At 45.9% G+C, this 21,319-nt stretch overlaps 1 protein-coding gene across 1 annotated transcript; it reads left to right on the top strand.

Moving 5' to 3' along the window:
* Positions 1 to 39: 39 nt before the first annotated feature.
* eps8a (epidermal growth factor receptor pathway substrate 8a) lies at positions 40 to 21,129 on the top strand. The gene is given in 24 exon segments (XM_047575757.1): positions 40 to 264; positions 8,066 to 8,148; positions 8,645 to 8,727; positions 9,143 to 9,210; positions 10,264 to 10,425; positions 10,518 to 10,667; positions 11,638 to 11,720; positions 11,805 to 11,947; positions 12,459 to 12,526; positions 13,016 to 13,142; positions 13,233 to 13,321; positions 13,636 to 13,710; positions 13,786 to 13,931; positions 14,083 to 14,230; positions 14,320 to 14,447; positions 15,376 to 15,487; positions 16,469 to 16,609; positions 16,713 to 16,748; positions 17,066 to 17,089; positions 17,524 to 17,595; positions 17,597 to 17,774; positions 17,954 to 18,137; positions 18,216 to 18,348; positions 19,777 to 21,129. Coding segments are annotated over 24 exon segments (2,565 nt in total). The 5' UTR covers positions 40 to 243; the 3' UTR covers positions 19,888 to 21,129.
* Positions 21,130 to 21,319: the final 190 nt, after the last annotated feature.

The raw sequence follows: 21,319 nt of genomic DNA, 5'->3' as shown, positions 1-21,319 counted from the left end.
GGGCGTGGCCTGCAGAGAAGGGGCGTGGCCTCTTCCTGCCAGTCACTACCTAGGGTTCATCTTGCCTCGTCTCTGCAGCTGCTGCTGATGCTTTTATTTTTTTAACACGATCCAAAGTCAAGTGTAGTTTCCACGGAGCCGCTGGAGCTGCTGTAGCCGAGGAGGAGCTCAGTGTGTCGGACACACGGAGCCGCCGGAGCCGCTGGTTTGTGCCATGTTCTTCTGACCGCGCTGGGATCCTGGATGAAGACACACCTGCAGCAGGTAAGACCCGGCTCAGCCACCAGCTCCAGGAAACACGGAGCTGGAACCGGTTTCGGATCCGTTCACACCGGGAAACTATAAATATTTGATGAAAATCGAAGCAACTTGATCTGCCTCCTGGTCCTGGAGCAGCGGTCAAACCCTCACACCAGGGTCCGCTGAGACAAACGGATTAAATGCTTTAGTAGAAACTCTGACGTGGATAAATGAAAACTGATTACATATCCTGGAGCATTTAGATCTGTTCCTCAGTTCGGCTTTGACTCTGAACACAGAAACGTCTTGAAATAATTTAAAATGAACTTTCTTTAGCTCTCGTCCTGTTGTTCCTCCTGTCTTTCACAGGGAGAAATGAGAAGCTGCTGTCCTCCAAAACAACCTTTACTAATCAGTTTAAGTAACATTATCGTCCCTAAGTGTACATTATATTTAAGCCGAACCTACGCACACACATAAAAACCTCTTAACAAACAGTTTATGATCGAATCAGTCATTTATTGAGGCGGATCCTCGAATTAACTTGAAATCGGTGGATTTTTAAACGGGGTCTGGCACACGCCGTGCCTCAGGTAGGGGACTGAAGGGCAGCTCCGGGGTGAACACAGAGAAGCCCTGGAGCTGTGAGGCCGACAGAGACATGTCCCTGGATGTGTCCAGGACAGGGAGGACAGGGAGGAAATGTCCCTGGATGTGTCCCGGGCCGGTCACCGGGGAGGACAGGGAGGACATGTCCAGGTCCAGTAACCTGTGTAATGAGCACATGGACAGAAATACTTTGTTATATCATGTGGGCCCTCATGAGACTGAGCGGGATCCTGAATGGACCTCAGAGACCCCAGAGACAGAGTTCCTAGAAGTTCATTTAGTTTCACTTCAGACATTTTATTTGTTTTTACAGTCGTTCCTGAACCGTGAGAGTGTAGCAGCAGGATGATGATGATGATGTTGTTGTTGTTGTTGTTGTTGTTGTTGTGGTGGTGGTGTCCTCCGTGATGCTGGGTGGTGATGTCCAGCCTGGACCAGCCGTGTCCAGGTCACGTGTCTGTGCTGCAGGTCAAAGGTCGCCGGGCTCCTAGGGGCCGTGCGTTGACCTTTGAGTCGTTGTGTAATCAGCTGTTTGTGCAGCTCTTCCTGTGGGATGGTGGGTGAGTCCAGGCCTCGGCTCTTCATGGGAACCGGCTCCAGCTCCTCTCATTATTTCTGGATGTTTCCCAGAGCCGGGGTTGTCATGGTGACGCAGGCCTCCTCCTCTACGCTGGTTTTTATTGAACCCTCATACCTGGTTTTAAACCAGTACGTTCTCACCGTTCAGACACAAACGTGCCCTGAAACCACCACATGTTCATGTTGTTCTCTGCATGAATAAACTGAACTCTCACCACGTTTGAGGCCGTTTAACTCTTTTATTCAACCAACTTCCCTCTCAGCCGCTTCCAAGCGTCTGTGCAAATAAAGGAAGCAGGAAAGTCTCTGATGTGGTCTGTAGGTATTCAGCCTCTCCCCCGTTAAAAGGTGAACAGGTGAACAGGTGTGTGATCACTTGTTCACTTATGAGTCCACACCCACAGTGACGTCCGTACGATGAGCACACACACGATAGCACACACACGATAACACAACAAGGAAGCTCCACATTTCAGCTGTTATGATCCCGGAGGAAAAACTAATGAACAAACACCATCTTCAATACCCAGCATGCACCTGTGTCTCTGTAGGAACAACTACCTGAGTATAAACACGCGTCAGGTCGACATCCAGCACAGAGAGAGACACACACACACACACACACACACACACACAGTGACACTATCTCACAGGTCGATAAACAGCAGCACGCACAGTTTAATTTGTCACACGTCCAACTAGGACACGAGGACATGGCAGCGTCTTCGCTGAGTCCCTCAGGGGCCAAAGTGCCACCAATAAAAGAGTCTTCGCTGCGTCTGGTAGTTTTATAACCTGTGAACAATGAAATAAAGGCGACTCCTCATAAATACCTTCAGATAACAACAGTCCTCACTGTTTAAAATATTACACAATAAAGAGACTGAACGGAGAAGAAAGAATAATAACCTAAGAAATATTCTGAGGTTATTATGTGAATGTGCTTCTAATATGTAACGAACGTAGCAAGAAGAAAATCTGGAGTTATTTTCAATAATCTAAATTTTTTAGGACACTTTTGTCTCTTAGTGATGAGAACTGAACCGTTCAGGTTACCTGTGTGATGGAGTTTTACGGGATTTGAGTTTGAAACATGGACATTTGCTAAAAACAACCTTTTACCAAATATGAATCAAAAAGCAGAAACGTGTGAGTTATCGATAAGCGGCCGTGAACTGGAGCCTCGTCGCTCATCAATCATTCAGGAGTCAAACGTGTCTCAGTCCCGATGTCCAACTAAACATTGGTTTCATTATTGATGACCGTTACCGGGCGTCTCCCGGGAGCCTGCCTCCTTTGTGAGCGTTGCCGTGGCGACAGGCTGATGTAACCGTACCTGCCAGCGGAGGATTATGGGATTGAAACAGGAAACTGGTCAAGCCATCAGGAGTCGAGTTTCTGGGAGGTTAACGAGGAGGCCGCTACAACAGGAGAGGAGGTCTCTAGGACCCTGGGCCTCCCTCACAGTCAGCTGATCATCAGCTGATTCTACTCTGATCATCAGCTGATCACTGATCTCACTCCTGATCAGCAGTTACCATGGCGATCTGAAGACGAATAAATATTCAAATGTTTATTAAAATCTTTTCAGCTTCAATTAAATCTAAATGAAATGATGTAAGCCCCTCCCCCTTGTGTCAGCTGTGCCTAAGCCCCGCCCCTCCACCTGTTAATTCCAGGCTTAGAGTAAATCTGTCCTCTGTAATCTGCCTCAGTCGTCTCTGTCTCTGATCACCTGTGGACGTGTCAACAGGTAGGACCTCATTTATATGATGATGATCATTTAAACTCAACGGCCACTTTATTAGGAACACCTGCTGACAGATCCAACAGCCAATCAGCTGCTGGGAACGTTCGACACCTGAGCTCAGACTCAACAACCTACAGAAATCAGTTAATTCAGTATTAATTCATTATTTTATCCAGATCCAGGTCACACGGCCACACAGAGGAGGAGAAGCTCCGTTAAAATAAGGAACAGAGAATAAATATTAATATATAAAATATGTGAAATCAATGGAAACTGAGATGAGATGAGTTTGTTTCTCCTGTAGCTTCGTGTTGTGATGTGGAAAGACGCAATCAGCTGATCAGCGTTGACGTTGATTGACGTCCTGACATCTCTGGAGTCATGTGACCTCTTAGATCTGGTTCTGGTTTACGCTGCGTTCACACTCGGATCAGAACTGAATCTGATCATAGTTTTATCTTTGTGATCAGAATTATCTGCCAGTTAGCAAATGTCTGGGTAAGTTAGAAGGCTAACATGCTACGCTAAGATGGTTTCTCCTGCCAGATGTTGTTCCTGTGAGCATGTTAGCATGCAGTTGTTAGCCTGCAGATGTTAGCTAGCATTTATCTAAAGCGAGCTAGCTAGGACTTGTTGAGTGTTGATTAGCATGTTGCTTTAGCCCTTTAGTGTTTTGACATTCAGTGACCTTAGCATTTAGCTCAGAATCCAGTACATTTCTGCTGCGTTTGTCGCGTCGCTAATGTCAAGCTAAATTATTTGTGTAGTAGAGTTGTAGTCTCTCTGTTAGGAACCAATCAGACTGTGTGGGTGGGGCTTAACATGGCTGTGGCCATGTCATCTTTAAATGATCAGCTGATCTTTGATTGATAGGCCCCGCCCCCTGAGATGGAAGGATGGTTCCCACCATAATAAGTGAATTAAAATGAATACAATTAAAGAAGGAGGAGAAGTGGATCAGGTTTGCAGCTTGTCTTAACCCAAATAAACGGAGGTGGACAGGGTGTGGACAGGACGTGAGGGACGTCTCCCTTTAATAGACTTTGACCCTCTGAGCAGAATGGAGACTTCAGCACTTTCAGGATTATTCTGGATTATTTTTAGCTTCGTTCAGCGTTCGGGTCCTTAAGGAGGAAGCAGCTGGTGAAAGTGTCTGAAATCAGGTCACACAGTGAAGATAAACTGTTAGTGTTAGCCTAGCTTAGCACGAGGACTGGAACAAAGCTCTTAGCCTAGTTTAGCACAAGTAGTGGAAGCAGAGTGAAAACTTTTAGCCTAAATTAGAACGAATAATCAGTGTCTCTCTGGATCAATATCAGGATCAATTCTGAGTGAAAACGAGTTCAGGAAACTAAACGTTTGACACTTTATTTTTTTATTTATTTTTGAGTGGATGATGAAAAATGAAGGATCTAAACTGACCCTAGGACCTGTTAAGTGTTGGGTTTGGAGCTGGAACAGGTTCAGATGTGTTATTTGTTAGCGTGTTTCTGGCTCTGAGGACGGTGACATGCAGTAAGTAGGTTACAGGAGATAATTGAGACCTGGATCCAGAGCAGCGTGGCCTCCAGGCTGCAGGAGAATCCGATAATCAATACGATCAGCTGAGCTCCTCGCTGCTGAACGCGTCACATGATCAATACGATCAGCTGAGCTCCTCGCTGCTGAACGCGTCACATGATCAATACGATCAGCTGTTTCTCAGGCGCTGGACTCATGGACACACGGAAGGAAAACATGAATGAAGATTAGTGGATTCACACTGATGATTAAAGACGGCTTAAACAAACTGACACTTAGCCTAGCTTAGCACACAGACTGGAAGGAAGTAGTGTTAGCCTAGCTTAGCACACAGACTGGAAGGAAGTAGTGTTAGCCTAGCTTAGCACAAAGACTGGAAGGAAGTAGTGTTAGCCTTAGCACACAGACTGGAAGGAAGTAGTGTTAGCCTAGCTTAGCACAAAGACTGGAAGGAAGTAGTGTTAGCCTTAGCACACAGACTGGAAGGAAGTAGTGTTAGCCTAGCTTAGCACACAGACTGGAAGGAAGTAGTGTTAGCCTTAGCACACAGACTGGAAGGAAGTACTGTTAGCCTAGCTTAGCACAAAGATGGGAAAGAGGTGGAGGGAAACTGTTAGCCTAGCTTAGCACAAAGATGGGAAAGAGGTGGAGGGAAACTGTTAGCCTAGCTTAGCACAAAGATGGGAAAGAGGTGGAGGGAAACTGTTAGCCTAGCCTAACATAATGAATTAATTCTGTGGAAATGAATCCACTAAACATGATTTATTCTTGTTGCTGGTTAATAATAAAGGATCTAAACTGACTCTGCTACATGTCGATATCAAACTGATGACGTCTTTCAGACATTTCTGACTGTACTGAGTTGACCGTTGTCATGGAAACACTAAACAGCTGACCGTGTTTGTGTGCCGTTTCCGTGGTAACTGCTGTTTGACATTCAGGTTCCTGTGTTTGCTGATCTCTGTCAGGTATTAAATGGACGGGACGAAGTCTTTGTGCTTCTGTTCTCGTCTGGATTAACTCTGGAGCTGCTCTGATGCTGTAAAATAGATTCCAGCTCAATTATAAATTAATAAAACGAGTGTTTTTGTACATGAGAGTCTAATTCCCTGTATGTGCCACATTCTTCAACACAGCTGATTCTGATAAACATGTTTAGGTTAGATAGCAGATAACGTTAAACATTAATCAGATATGTCAACCTTAAGGAGGAAATGACACAAAGTTAACTGCTAGATCAGCTGCTAACGTTAGCTTGTTTATGTGAATGTAGCCGTTAACGTTAGAAAGTTTACCTGAATATTTAATGTAGCTGCTAACATTAGCTTGTTTAGGTTAATGTAGCTGGTAGCATTAGCTTGTTAAGTTAAAGCAGCTGCTAACCTTAGCATGCTAATGTCTATTGAACCAAATATTTGATGTAATGATTCGTTTAGCTTTTGAAACTTAAGCAGTTTTATTCACTGTCTGAATTAAACTTTAAAATATTAAGGAGCCAGTTACATCAGAGACTTGATAACTGGGCAGAATGAATATTAATCTGTTGATTATTAACTCCTTCCATATTTTAGAGAATCAACAGAGTCTGAAAGTAAGTAAACAATCGGTTAATGAGTCACTAAAGATAAAGTTAACAGCACTGAGGTGTGAACAATAAACGCCTGAACTACATTTCTAGTACGGCCTCAGATTATTTTATTATTATTGTTATTGTTGTTATTATTATTACTATTGTTCTTCTTCTTCTTCTTCTTATTATTATTATTGTTGTTGTTATTATTATTATTATTATTAGGGCCATATTATTAATGATGAATGTGATTAATGAAGCATCTGCAGCAGAACGACTGTGAACGTGTCTCAGTTTGTCCAAGTAGCGTTAGCGTTAGCACCAGCTGATCCGGTAGTGACAGGCAGCAGAACCAACCCATAAAGATGGAAGACGCTAAACAGCACGTTGGTCCTCTCCATGGGACATTTGAGGACAAAGACACCAAGAGGGACCAGTGGAGACACATAAAGTATCATCACACTCTGCAGGAAGGAGTTTTCTTTCCAGCTTCAAACAGCACATGAACCAAGCCAAGCATACGTTAGCCGGGGATTCTGCTAGCACTTGGGCTAACGCGGCTAACAGCTGGAGACAAACCAAGACAAACCAAGACAAAGACAAGCTGCCAATGCTGCTGCTAATATGTGTCCACTCCTGCAGCCACTGTTCACTGGGAGACACTGTTCTCAATAAGAAGCGTCAGCTCTGCTCTGGTTGGACAATGTCCACAAGTTAGTTTGTCTCCGTAGCAACAGGGACACATTCATGTGGACACATGGTGGACAAAGAAAGACACTGAAAGTTGTTGAAACTGTTGAAGGCGTTTAATCAACAGTGTGTTTGCTCATGAACAATGAAACGCCATCAATAGAGATTAAACATGAATTAATTTAATAGAGATTAAAAATGAATGAGATTTAATTGTGATATATAAATTTATCTCGTCTCTAAATGAAAGCAGCCTGATCCAGTGAAAGCTCAGAGTCTAACGGGGCAGAAACAAAGAGGACGATAAGAAGATTTACGTCCTCTCTCTTTAATCCTCTCCTTCCTCCTGTTGCATGATGGGAAACCGTCCAGCACAGGAACCATGTTGGATCAAATAAAGGACTGAAAACGTTGAGCGCCGACAAACTAAAGGGTTTTATTGAATTAGGAATAACACACACTGGTCAAAAGGCTCCTGGATGTAACTGAGCTCATGGTCCAGCGCCTCCTGGTGGATCATTAGTTCAACAAGTTATTTAATGAGCAGCTTCTTATTTCCTCCACGGAGGGAGAGAAGATGTAAATCATTGGCTGCATCAAGCAGAGGAAACATCTAGAAACTACTAAAACTCCTCCTCCTGCTCCTCCTGCTCCTCCTCTTCCTTCTGATATAAAAGTTTCTGAGCTGGAAGGAAACAGGAAGTAGATTTCAGGCATTGTCTCCTCAGAGTAAACACAGATAAAGACTCTGACCTTTGACCTTTCTGCAGACGTGCTGTTTATTTACAGAGGGCTGTGTCAGAGGGGGCGGGGCTCTACGACTCTCTGGGTTCTCTCTGGGTTCTCTCTGGGTTCTCTCTCAGCTGCAGATTAGTCTGTCGCCGTGGTAACGGAGTCCAAAATGGAGTCCGAGCTGAATGAAGGAAGTTGTGGGAAAAGTAATCACAAGTAGCAGCAGAGTCCACAGAGAAGCCTCAGACATGAGGACTCATCAGCTCTGTCACACTAACGCTGCTAATGCTGCTAATGCTGCTAACGCTGCTAATGCTGCTAACGCTGCTAATGCTGCTAACGCTGCTAATGCTGCTAATGTCTCTGTGTTTCAGACGTCCAGCCTGGACACCATGAACGGATATGAAGTTCCAGCTTCGTCCTCGGGCGTCTTCACCTCCTACTCCTCTCACATCAAGTGAGTCTGTTGCTAGTGGCGTTAGCTCGCCTGTTAGCTCGCCCGTTGGCTCGCCTGTTAGCTCACCTGTTAGCTCTGTTATATATGGCACCTTTAACTTTTAAAGCCCCACAAACACTGGACAGGTTTTATGTTTAAACTCTTCCTTCAGTGTGTTAATGAAATTTATTTTAATTAATTTAAACCTTCACACCAACTTTTAGTTTTCACTACAAACCCTGCAGTAACCATGGTAACGGCAGCCTCATGAAGTCCATCAGAACAGAACCTGGATCAGGATCTTTATCTGGGACCAGATCTCGATACATAATAGATGATAAATCCAGTCCGGTTCCTTCAGAGGTCCAGACCAGATCAGACCAGATCAGATCATGACTGGAGCTTTAATTAATGCCGCCTGTTGATTGATGCTTCAGTCTCGTGCTCTGATTGGTTGGACTCCTCTGATCCGTTGCCGTGGCAACAGTCATATGTTGACTTCTGTTTCTTGTCTCAGTGGTTACGACTCTTCATCTCCTCATCCTCCTCTTCCTCCTGCAAACAAGACCAAGACCAAGACCAGTGCCAAAGCTCTCTACGGTCAGTCCACCACTCTTCATCATCCTCCTCCTCCTCCTCTTCCTCCTCCTCCTCCTCCTCCTCCTCTTCTTCCTCCTCCTCTTCCTCCTCCATATTAATGTCCTTGTGGTTTGTGTCTTCCTCTCGTTAACAGGACTGGATGAACTTTATTTCCTTCGTTCGTCGTCTAAACATAAAAAGAAAAGCCAGAGTGAGCTGAGTCGTGTGCGTTTGTCGTGTTTCTGAATAAATAAAAGTCGTCTTCATGTTAATCTGGAGTCACCATGAAGACGACTCTGAGTTTTAATCTTCCTGCAGGATGTTTTACGTGTTAACATCATCTTAGAAGGCAGCAGTGTGGTTTACAGAGTGTCCTTGAACGTGTCTCACTCATTAATATCTAACCATTAAAAACTCATTAAACTGTTTTAACCAGAACAAAGGAAACACTTCACCAAGACCAGCATCAACAGCCTCACGGACACGTCCCAGTACCATGTGGAGGTGAGTCCTCGTCTACACCTGATCCTGATCCACACCTGAACCTGATCCACACCTGATCCTGATCCACACCTGATCCTGATCCACACCTGATCCTGATCCACACCTGAACCTATTGTTTCTGATTGTTCAGTGAATCCACATCATAGAGACAAGATGGTCGCCATGTTCATTTGAAGCCATTGGCTGTTTATACTATAAACAGGTGACGTCACCACAAACCCACCGTGAAGCCCAAAGTGGGCGGAGCCCGCCGTCGCCATGTTGGATAAGCTTTACTCCACCCACACGCGGATACTCCACATATGGACGTAGGGGTCGTGTCGGACGCTACCAGTTAGCTCAGGCTACCGCCGGTCACTCACAGCGGGAACGCCCTTAATTGTGCAGAATTTTAAACCTTAATAAAAATTAATCGAAGAGTTACAAAAGAATTCACCCCCGTACAGTCTGAAATAAACCATTGGGACCAAAACCGTTTTTTGAACCAGGCTGTGAACATGTTAGATGAGGCTGTGAAGGCTTTTTAACATGGGGGTCTATGGGGATCTGCTCCCGTCTGCAGCCTCTAGTGGCCACTCGATGAACTGCAGTTGTTTTTTTTTTTTTTGCACTTCCACGTGGCTTCGTTGCTCGGAGACAGAGGTTACTGCCTGGATGAAACATCATTCAAAAACTTTATTGATACAGACATGTGGAACAGCGTCGGCCATCTTGTCTCTAATTGTAGTTTTCAGTGGATAAAGTTTCTCTGCTTTGATCAAACTGACTTTACTCTCGTCCGCTTTTTGTCCCCTGTTGGTCCCCTGTTTGTCCTTCCTTTGTCCCCTGGTCGTCCTCGTTTTATCCCCTGGTTGTCCCCTGGTTGTCCTCTATTTGTCCCCTGGTTGTCCCCTGTTTGTCCTTTCTTTGTCCTCTGGTCGTCCCCTGGTCATCCCCTGGTCATCCTCGTTTAATCTCCTGGTTGTCTGCTGGTCATCCCCTGTTTGTCCCCTGTTTGTCCTCTGTTTGTCCCCTGGTCGTCCTCATTTTATCCCCTGGTTGTCCTGTCCTCAGCACCTCTCCACGTTCGTGTTGGACCGTAAAGACGGGATGATCACGGTGGAGGACGGGATCAGACGTCTCCGTCTGCTGGACGCTAAAGGGAAGATCTGGACTCAGGAGGTCCTGCTGCAGGTGGAGGAGAAGATGGTGAGCCTGATCGACCAGGAGAGTAAGGTGAGACTCGCATGTCCTCTGGGTATTTAGGAGACGTCTCTAGTCCAGCTGGTCACGTCTGTCCTGTGGTTGTGGTTCTGACCATGTTCCAGAACGAGTTGGAGAACTTCCCCATCGGGTCGATCCAGCTCTGCCAGGCTGTGATGAACGCCTGCAACTACGACTCCATCTTGGCTCTGGTCTGTAAAGACTCGGGTCAGAACAAACCAGACCTGCACCTGTTCCAGTGTGACGACATCAAGGTAAACCTGCTCTGACCAATGAGCTTCTGTTTAACAGCTGATGAAAGAGAACTGGGCCGAGAGCAGATCCCTGAGGAACACCAGCCTCTACCGTTCCTCTGGGTGTATGTGAACCAATCACAGCTCTGGACACTAATATGTCATTTTATTTATTGTAGGATTCAGCCAACACATTTATTCAAGTGAACCCAACTGTGTCAACTTTGATTCCTCAAAGTTTTGTCTTTAAAAAGAGACGAAGACCATGAATGAGCTACAACATGTTTATGAGCAAGATTCAGTTACTTTGATTATGTCCTAATAATTTTAAATATAATGTTATAAATGAGTATTTTCAGTCTAAGGGGAGATGAGTTGATAACATGAGGCTCCTCTGTTGATAATAATGTTGTTGTATATGGTGAGAGTGAGTAACGTCTAATGTCCTGAAAAGTCTCTTATTTCCTTTAAAATGTCTCTAACTCTTTTAACTCTGAACTCTTTTAGCTCTTTAACTCTTTAAACACATTTAGCTCTTTAAACACTTTTAACTCTTTAACTTGTTGAACTCTTTTAACTCTTTAAACTCTAAACTCTTTGGACTCTTTAAACTCTTTTAACGCTTTTGACTCTTTTAACTCTTTGAACCATTTGAACTATTTGAACTCTTTGAACCATTTTAACTATTTGAACTCTTTGAACTCTTTAAACTCTTTGAACTCTTTAACTTGTTGAACTCTTTTAACTCTTTAACTTGTTGAACTCTTTAAACTCTTTAAACTCTTTGAATCATTTTAACTCTTTGAACTCTTTGAACTCTTTTAACTCTTTTAACTCTTTGAACTCTTTGAACTCTTTTAGCTCTTTTAGCTCTTTTAACTCTTTTAACTCTTTAAACTATTTTAACTCTTTAAACTCTTTGAACTCTTTAACTTGTTGAACTCTTTAAACTCTTTGAACTCTTTGAACTGGACTGTCTGTGTCGGTGCAGGCGACTCTGATCCAGGCCGATATAGAAAGTGCCATGAGTGATGCCAAAGGAGGGAAGGTGAAGAAGAGGCCGGAGGCTCTGAGGTGAGAACTGATGCTGTGTTCTGATTGGCTGATGAACCCTGGGTCTGATGCTGGCTGCTGATTGGCTGATTGCTTTGTGTGCAGGATGATCCTGAAGAGTGACACCGTCATCCCCCCGCCCCCCGCCGACCCCGCCCCCTTGCCTCCGTCGTCATCTCCGTCCAATCAGATGGACCCTAAGGGCCGCGTGGCCGCTTGGTCGGCCTGGACCAATGAGCAGCCAGACTGTGAGTGATGTCACACATGGAGCAGCCACAACATTATGACCAGCAGATGAACGCACTGTAGTAGAACAGGCAGGAGTTCCCTCCATCCTGGTCCTCCTCCTCTTCCTCCTCCTCCTCCTCCTCGTCTCTAGTCCTCCTTCTCCTCTTCCTCCTCTTCCTCCTCCTCCTCGTCTCTAGTCCTCTTCCTCCTCCTCCTCCTTTTCTTCCTCGTCTCTAGTCCTCCTCCTCCTCCTCCTCCTCCTCCTCCTCCTCAGACCACTGTCTCTGGTTCCTATTCGAACACTTCTCCTGCTTCTAACCAAGTAATCCAGAGTGAGTGGTCATAATGTTCTGGCTAATATATACAGCTGTGAAGTGGGAGGAGTCTCTGAATGTGTAAAAGTTTAGGCTCTAACATCGTGTTTCAATAAAATCATCAAATGTTTAAACTATAGATAAATATTTAATTTAATTTAATTTAATTTATTGACTCGTCTGTTAACGAGCTCCTCCTCCTGTCGGACCTTTTCAGACGAGCAGCCGTTCTGGGAGGACGAGGGTCCGGTGGAGATGACGTCGGCCCGGGTGGACCGGGAGGTGGTGGGTGTCCCACGTGTCCCACATGTCCCACGTGTCTCATCTGGTCTAATCTAGGTCTGAGGACACTGAGAGATTTAGAGCGACTGAAGAAAACAATCAGAGTCTGAGGCTTTGGAGGGAAATCTGCTTACGTAAGGAGAACAGAGGGAGGGGTTCTCTCTGAGTCCCTCCCCCTCCAGACCTCACAGGGTTCTATCAGACAAGGACCTCACAGGGTTCTATCAGACAAGGACCTCACAGGGTTCTATCAGACAAGGACCTCACAGGGTTCTGTCAGAGATTAGAATTAGATTGGAATAGAATAATAATATATAATATTATAATATAATAATAATAATAATGATTATAATACTTGATGGGACAAAGTAGAGCTGGAGGACTCGGTGCAGACCTGGGGTGAGGTGGGGAAGGGTGGGGACGGGTGGGGGTGGGTGTGGTGGGGGGGCTCTATGTGTTCTCATAAGAACCCTCGACTTCTTGTTCCTGCAGCAAATCCTGAACCACATCCTGGACGACATCGAGTTCTTTGTCACCAAACTCCAGAAGGCGTCGGAGGCTCTGAACGAACTGTCCCGCAGGAACAAGGCCAAGAAAGGGAAGAGGAAAGGTCCCGGAGGTGAGGGGGTACCGGGGAACCAGGGAACCGGGTTCTCCTGACTCATTCTCAGATCTCAGATCCCGTGTCCTGACGCTGTGTGTCCTCTAGAGGGCGTCCTGACGCTGAGATCCAGACCCCCGGCCCAGGACGAGTTCATCGACTGTCTGCAGAAGTTCAAACACGCCTTCAACCAGCTGGTACCGTGGAACCCTTCTTATGTTCTTCTGACGTTCTGCTGGTTCAACCAATCAGAACCTGTGGAACTCAGTCAGTGGTTCTTTAACGTCGTCGTCTCTTATTTATTTCATCTCATTATTGATGAACTCAGGTCTCAAGGTTCTGACGTCTTTCAGACTTTAAAACGAGCCGTTGGAACCGGTAGAGCTTCAGGATCCTGTAGAACATTTAGAACCAGTGGAACATGTAGAACCTGTAGAACCTTTGAAACCTCTAGAGCCAGTAAGACTTTTAGAACCAGTAGAACCCTCTCACTGTGCTGCTCCGTCTCCAGGGGAAGCTGAAGGACCACATCCAGAACCCCAGCGCCCTGGATCTGGTTCACTTCCTGTTCAGTCCTCTCAGGCTGGTGAGTCTCAGTCGTTCTCTCAGTTCTTTCTTCCTGCTTCGGTTCCACTCTCTAGAACCTGTTCGTGTTCCTCAGGTGATCGAGTCTGCCAGCGTGGACGTGGCCCGGAGCGTCGTGGTTCCTCTTCTGACCAGAGACGCCATCGAATTCCTCCACGCCTCGGGGACGGCGGAGGAGAGACACCTGTGGGTGTCCCTGGGAGACGGCTGGACCAAGTCCAGGTGAGACCACGTTCTCTCCACGTTCTCTCCACGTTCTCTCCACGTTCTCACCACGCTCTCTCCACGTTCTCTCCACGTTCTCACCACGTTCTCACCACGTTCTCACCACGCTCTCTCCACGTTCTCACCACGTTCTCGCTGTGTTCTGCAGGCTGGAGTGGCCGAAGGATCACTACTTCCCTTCCTGTGTTCTCCGGTTCCGTGACGGCTGGGTTCCTCCAGAGCTGGACCAGGACGTGACCCGTTCTTCTGAGAGTCTCGCCGGTTCCGAGGACCTGAGGCTGAGGCTGGAGGACGAGGTCTGACGCTCGGCTCCATCGTTCTCCGATTTAAACGTCGCCAGGGGAACCGGGTTCTAATGGGATGTGGTGTTGTGTTTGTCCTGCAGGTGGCGCTGCAGAGGTTCCTCCCCCCTGATGGGTACGCGCTCTCCAACTCCTCCTACAAGAACCTTCAGATCCTGGATCAGGACTCCCTGGCTGCTTTCAAACAGGCTGTGGGCCGGCGTTTAGACCGGTAACCCTCAGGTCACATGGCCCTGGAGAACTGACCCCACCCACTTTTTAAGCCCCGCCCTACGGAAACCTGAGACGTCTCATTCATCAGACAATTAAATGAATATTAAATTAATCCATAATTACATTTATTAGTTTATTATTTCATTAATGATGTTTCATTTAGACAGATTTATTTTTACATTCTTTAATTTCTTATGTTTTTAGAAATAATAATTACACATAATAATAATTATTAACATGACTTTTAAATCAAGAGTTAAAATATAAAACTGTAGTTTTTATTTTTAGAAATAATTAAAATTTGAAATTAAATAAAATGCACATAAATATTTAATAATAAATAAATAAATAAAATAGATAAATACCTGCTTTTAAATCAACAGATTTAGTTATATATAAGGTTATTTCATATTAATTTAATAAAATGTTGATTTTTATATATTTTAAACTGATGAATGAGACGTTCTTCTTCACTTCCTGCTTCATTTTTTTTTTCTCTCGTTTGATTTGCTGCTCGACTTCTTCAGATTAAAAACAAACTGTTTCTTCACTGAATCTTTTTTTCCTCCTCAAACCGATTTGTCTTAAATTTACTTCCCGCTCAGTGGTTTCTCTGGTTTCTCTGGTTTCTCTGGTTTCTCTGGTTTCAGGTCGGCTCATTTCTCCACGGCCGTAAATTCATCCACGTCAGAGATCAGATTTTTATTCATCATCTAATATTTAGTTCATTCATCACAATAGTCTGGTCTAATATTTCTGGTCTATTTTCCAGCTGAACAACATTTTAATGTTAAATATTTCAGCTGAACTCTGCCACCACAGAAGAAGAAATAGTTTATTCTAGACAGAGAAACTCACATAACTTATTATTATTATTGGAAACGTTTTCTCTCTGATGAATTAAAACCATTGTTGATTTCTTTCAGAGGTTTTGACACCGACGCCAGGATCCCACAGAAAATGTTTGCCAAATCTAAATATGACTTTGTGGCGAGGAACAACACGGAGCTGTCGGTCCTCAAAGACGAGGTGGTCGAGGTAAAGAACAAAACTCTCCTTTATTTTATCATCTGTGTCGACATCACAGCGTCGTCACCACAACAATCTAAACGTTAAATAGAACGATTAAGACGAAGTTCTTTAATAAATAATTCAATTAAAATCACCTTGTGAACTAAACCTGAACGTGATGCAACGTCCTCAGGACCATGATAAACACTGCACAGCATGCTAACGCTAATCTTGGCATTTGAAAGTTTTCTAATAAACTGGCATGAAGCTACGAAGAAGCTACATAAATAATGCTAGCATTTATCTGTATGTTGTAGAAAAACCAGACAGACAAACCCTTTTCAGTTTTGCAACTTCACATTGCATTTTTTGAAAAGCGAACCAATAAACCCACATGTGTCGTAGCCGCTCAATCTCTGTATAAAAATTATTGGCGGGAAGTTTGGCGAAGTCTTTTCACTTTAAGCCGACACTGAGTCGGGATAACGTCTAACTCCACATTCTCTCAGCTGATATATGCTCTCGTATATATCGAGGAGGCAGCGCCCTCTTCTGTGCCCACATTGACCCAGTTAGCGATAGATCGCACATTTTTGTTTTTTCTTGTTTTTGCGGACGAAACTGACACTTATTTTTCCTCTGGACTCCTGTGGCGAATGGATTATATCAAGTACTTAATATAATTTAAAGGTCCGTTTCAAGCGGACTAGACGAGCCTGGTGTGAATACGCACAGAGAGTTTAAAGAAGATGTTTCACCTGGAGGAAGTTTGTTTAAACCTTTTTAAACTCATTCTCTCCACAGTTTTTAAACTTTTCATCCTTTCATTGTCTTATAGTTTCAAAGCGTTTGGTGTCTTATGTATTTTAAACCCGGCCTGGGGTGTTTTATATTATTATTAAAAAAATGAGCATGAACTGAATGAACAGAACCTGGTGCATCTAATTTCTATTAAGGGCTGGAAACTGTCAGGTTCCAATGGTCTAATCCCTGGTTCTGGTCCGTCAGGTTCTGGATGACAGGAAGCAGTGGTGGAAGGTCCGTAACGGCGCCGGGGCGTTGGGCTACGTGCCAAACAACATCCTGGAGATCACCAGGGCGGTGGACATGACGGGCCGAGGGGAACCCATCTACAGCCACACCATCCAGGTAAGCTAGCCTTAGCCTTAGCCTTAGCCTTAGCCTTAGCGGCTCATTTCACTTCATGTCGTCACCGTCTCATCCGTTCATGTCTCGTCTCTGATGATTAAAGCTCATGATGCCAAAGAAGGAGTTTGAGTTGTTTAAGGTAGGAGGAGTCGGGCTGAGGGGTCTAGTTGAGTTTGGTTTGCTGTGGTTCTTAAAGGGACAGTCACACATTTAAAATAAAAGCAACACAAGAGCAACTCCACGGTATCAACAGATTAAACCAGGGGGCAAACTCATTTTAGTCAAAAATAAATAAATCTGGGCTCATGTGGGTCTGTCTCCCATCACTGAACTGATGCTAAGCTAGGCTAACTGTAATGTGGGACTGTTCCTTTAATCGTGTTTTTAGGTTTTAGTTTAACTCTGGTCAATGAACCATGTCTCATCTCCTCCATCTTTGTTTCGTTTCGTCTGCAGCAGTTACTGGGAGAGTTGAACGAGGTAAACGTCAAACACCTGCTGTTTGTTGTGGGATCAGGCCTCCAGGCTGTAGGCTATGCTATGCTATGCTAAACGTGGTACCTGGTAGCGCCTAAATAATGCTAGTGTTTATCTGCATTATGGTGACATTAGTTTAGTTTATTTCAGACATAAAAAAAATAATCTAATCGTACAGGAATGAGACAAAATAAAAATAAAAAGAGCACAAACTGAATATTCTACCAGGACAGGACATTAGAAGGTTAGCATGCTAGTTTTAGCATGAAATGTTTTCTCTCCTACTGTATGTTAATGTCTTTAAATTAGCATACGGCTAGGTTTAGCTCACATTAGGCTCCTCCCACATTATCCTGGATGTTGTTCCCATGGAAACAGTCTCTGTCGCTCCGTCATGACGTTAAAACCTTTAAATTAAAGCGTTGTTTCATCCGTAGAAACAGACCACGCGGCCGGACTTCCTGCCCACTAGACCCACGGTGACTCCGATGCCCCCGGCGCCCACCCAGGCCCCCACCCAGGCCTCCACCCAAGGCCCCCCTGCCCACCACCAGGCTCCCCACGCCGCCCCAGCCTCCTCCAGCCGAGGAGCCGTCCAAGCCCGCCGTGTTCAGCCGGGAGGCCACGCCCACCGAGGCCGCCGGCGTCTCCATGAGGGAGCACGGCCCCCAGAGACCAGACGCCATCAGTGAGTCCAGAAACCGGTCCAGAAACTGGTCCAGATGAGACCGGAGCTCTTGACTGTCTCAATGCTGCTGTTTTACCCTCATTGAACCAGTTCCATTCATCTCATCATGGATTGTTGTTGTGTTGAGGTCAGTCTGGTCTGAATGTGGTCCAGGACTAAGGTTTGTGTGGTGTCTGCAGGGAGGAAGTCCAACATGGACGAGGTCCAGGACGAGCTGCTGCATCGTCTGACTCTGGGTCGCAGCGCTCACAAGAAGTTCCAGCCTCCGTCTCGTAGCAGCAGCCTCTCGTCCATCAACATCACCTACGACTCGTCTCCGGACCAGGTCAAAGCCTGGCTGGAGGCCAAGGGCTTCAGCCCCGTGTGAGTCCTGCTCCTCCTCAGGCCTCGTCCTCCTCAGGCCTCGTCCTCATTAACCTCCGTCTCCGTGTGTCCCTGTAGGACCATCACCAGCCTGGGCGTCCTCACCGGAGCTCAGCTGTTCTCCCTCAACAAGGAGGAGCTGAAGACGGTTTGTCCTGACGACGGAGCTCGAGTCTTCAGTCAGGTGACGGTTCAGAAAGCAGCGCTGGAGGTGAGTGGACACCCAGACCAGGACGGACAGAGTGTAGTGGACACACCCAGACTAGGACGGACAGAGTGTAGTGGACACACCCAGACTAGGACTCAGTGAATAAAGCTCTTATTTTGTAGAGAGGTGAGCTGCTGAGCATGCTCAGTAGGGACCTTCACAAACAGATGGTTTACAGATGAATCTGATGATGATGTTGGAGCCGAGCTTCCAGACAGCTGCTGCTAGAGACATCCTCTGACTGGAGGCGTCCTCTGGTCCGGAGGCGTCCTCTGGTCCGGAGGCGTCCTCTGATTGGAGGCGTCCTCTGGTCTGGAGGCGTCCTCTGGTCCGGAGGCGTCCTCTAATTGGAGGCGTCCTCTGGTCTGGAGACGTCCTCTGATTGGAGGCGTCCTCTGATTGGAGGCGTCCTCTGGTCCGGAGGCGTCCTCTGGTCCCTCTTGGTGTCTGGAAGCTGTCTCCGTCCTCTCTGTCCTCCGACTCTGGTCAGGTCTGGTCTGGTTCTATTTCCACCTGCAGGTTTTCTTCTGACCCTCCTCTGATCTTCTGACTCATTCATTCAGGTATCGTCTTCATGTGTCCTCACGTCCTCATGTCCTCATGTCCACGGCTTCGTTCTGTCGGCCGGAGCGTCCACACAGAGACTAACAGGGACATTAGTAATGATCCCGTCTCACGTAGACCAGTAGACCGGCCTTCAGAACGAGGTCTCCTCACATTCCCACCTGTAGCAGCTTCTTCAGGTAGATCAGCTGTTCGTCTCCAGCCTCGTCCCCTCGTTAAACCGGTCTCATAGTGAACCTGTCAGTCCAGGTCTCAGGTCCCAGGTCCCTGGTCTCAGGTCTCAGGTCTCAGGCCCCTGGTCTTCGGTCCCAGGTCCCTGGTCCCAGGTCTCAGGTCCCTTCACAGAATAGATAATAAACCAGATCCAGCTGGAACCAGTAACTGAAGGACTATTTTAAACTGATCTGGACCACGGACGACATGAAGGTCACTCATGTAGACCTGGTCCTGCCTTAGACCTGATAATGGAGACACTATTAATAGAGACAGAGTCTGGTCTGGTCTGGTCTGGTCTGGTCCGGTTGAAGCCTCCAGTTCTTTTCTTATAATCAGTCGAGTGTCAACTTCACTTTATTTCTCAATGAATCAGGCTCCTCCCCCTTTCCTCCCAGCATGCTCTCTGCCTCCTCCTCCTCCTCCTCCCCTTTTGAGTTTTAAGGAGACGCTCGGTAGAGAATCAAAATGAGGAGGCTCTCGGGAGGAGGACCTGGTCCAGGTTTAGAACCAGTCTCCTCCAGAGTCTCCAGAGACCTGGTCTGGAATGTGTTGGTCTGTGATGTAACTTCCTGTTTGTGTTTCCCTCCCTCCTCTTCTTTTTGCTGCTCCTCCTCCTCCTCCCTCCTCCTCCTCCTCCTCCTCCTCCTCCAGAAGAGTGCAGGCTCTGAGCTCCAGGAGATCATGAGGAGGCGGCAGGAGAAACTGGCAGTCAGCACCTGTGATTCAGGGGTGGAGTCTTTTGATGAAGGCAGCACCCACTGAGCTCCTCCTCCTCCTCCTCCTCCTCCTCCTCCTGCACCACCTCCTCCTCCTCCTCCACCTCCTCCTCCTGCACCACCTCCTCCTCCTCCTCTTCCTCCTCCTCCTTGTTGCTTTCTCTCCTTTCAATCTGGATCCTGCTCCTTCTTCTCAGGCGGAGGCTGATCGTGCTGAGTTTGTGGAGATCATGAGACGTCGGCAGGAACTCCTCAGCTCACCTCCATGAACCGACCGGACCGGACGGCCAGAACTCTGAGGGAACTCTGAGGGAACTGAAGGAACTCTGAGGGAACTTTGAGAGAACATCTTTCTCTCAGAATTAACGTTAGAGCTTCAGAGTCTCAGGTTTTTCTCGTCTTGTTCGTTCAGAGTCGATGTTTCCTGACATTTGAGCGTTAGGATTAGAGCTGCAGATCCACGCTCTAGTTCCTGGTTCCTGGTTCCTGGTTCCTGTCTCTGACTGAACGAGGTGAAAACCATCGAGACACAGACGAGTTCCAGTAGAAGAGACGTTAACAGAGGTTTATTTTAGTTTAGTTCGTCTTAAGAAGAATAATTAGTATAAATATGAATCATTCAACTCAATCGTCTGTGATTTGTTAATTAAAGTAGAAACGTTCATCTGGTCCAATCAGTTCAGACTTATAGTCAGGCCCCGCCCACAGCAGCTCCCATTGGTCGCCCTCACCACTGACTGCGTTACCATGGAAACCGTCCACTGAAAGCTCCTCCTTCTGAGGATTTCTGATCCTTGAGACGCGTTGATGAGACAAATGTTTTTTTACTTCTACCTCGTCAGTCGCTGCCATTTTCCTCGTCCTCAGGAATTTATTGATCTGCTCCAAACAAAACAAAAGTGAACAAATTTCCTTTTTGTTATTATTGTTGTTATTTTTTTACATTTTCCTGTTTCGTTCTGAAGTTTCAAACCTGAGCTACCGAATGAATGAATGAAGTAATGAGGATAAAATGATGCTGATGTCTGATTGGTTCATGCTGGTCATGAGCTCAGACTCGTGATGGATGATTATGTTGGTGATTATGATGTGTTTTCTATATAGTCCCATGATGAGCCGGTAGAGGAGGTGAGGAGGTCTGATCATGTCTGGAGACGATCAGTGATCGATTGGCTCTGACTGACCTTTGACCTGTAGCTCACACTGATGATGATGCTGCTCTGTGTCGTCTTCATCGTGCCTTTTCCATTTAAATCTGCTCATTCTGCAATAAAATGTCTGAAAATCATTTTACGTCTCTGATTTTCTTCTGAACCTGGAACCGCCTGTAGCTCAGAGTTTAGCGTCTGGTGAGTCCAAGGTTTTATTCTCTAAACCCTTCAAGGAACCGTATCTGGGAACTTGATTCATCTGGGTTTTCTCCATGGATGTACTTGATTAATGTTCAAGTGGTTTTTGTATAAGTTTCGTTTTATTTC

This window comes from Mugil cephalus, chromosome 22 (assembly GCF_022458985.1).
Source record: "Mugil cephalus isolate CIBA_MC_2020 chromosome 22, CIBA_Mcephalus_1.1, whole genome shotgun sequence".
NCBI classification, from domain to species: domain Eukaryota; kingdom Metazoa; phylum Chordata; class Actinopteri; order Mugiliformes; family Mugilidae; genus Mugil; species Mugil cephalus.
This window is presented reverse-complemented; position numbering and strand designations above follow the sequence as displayed.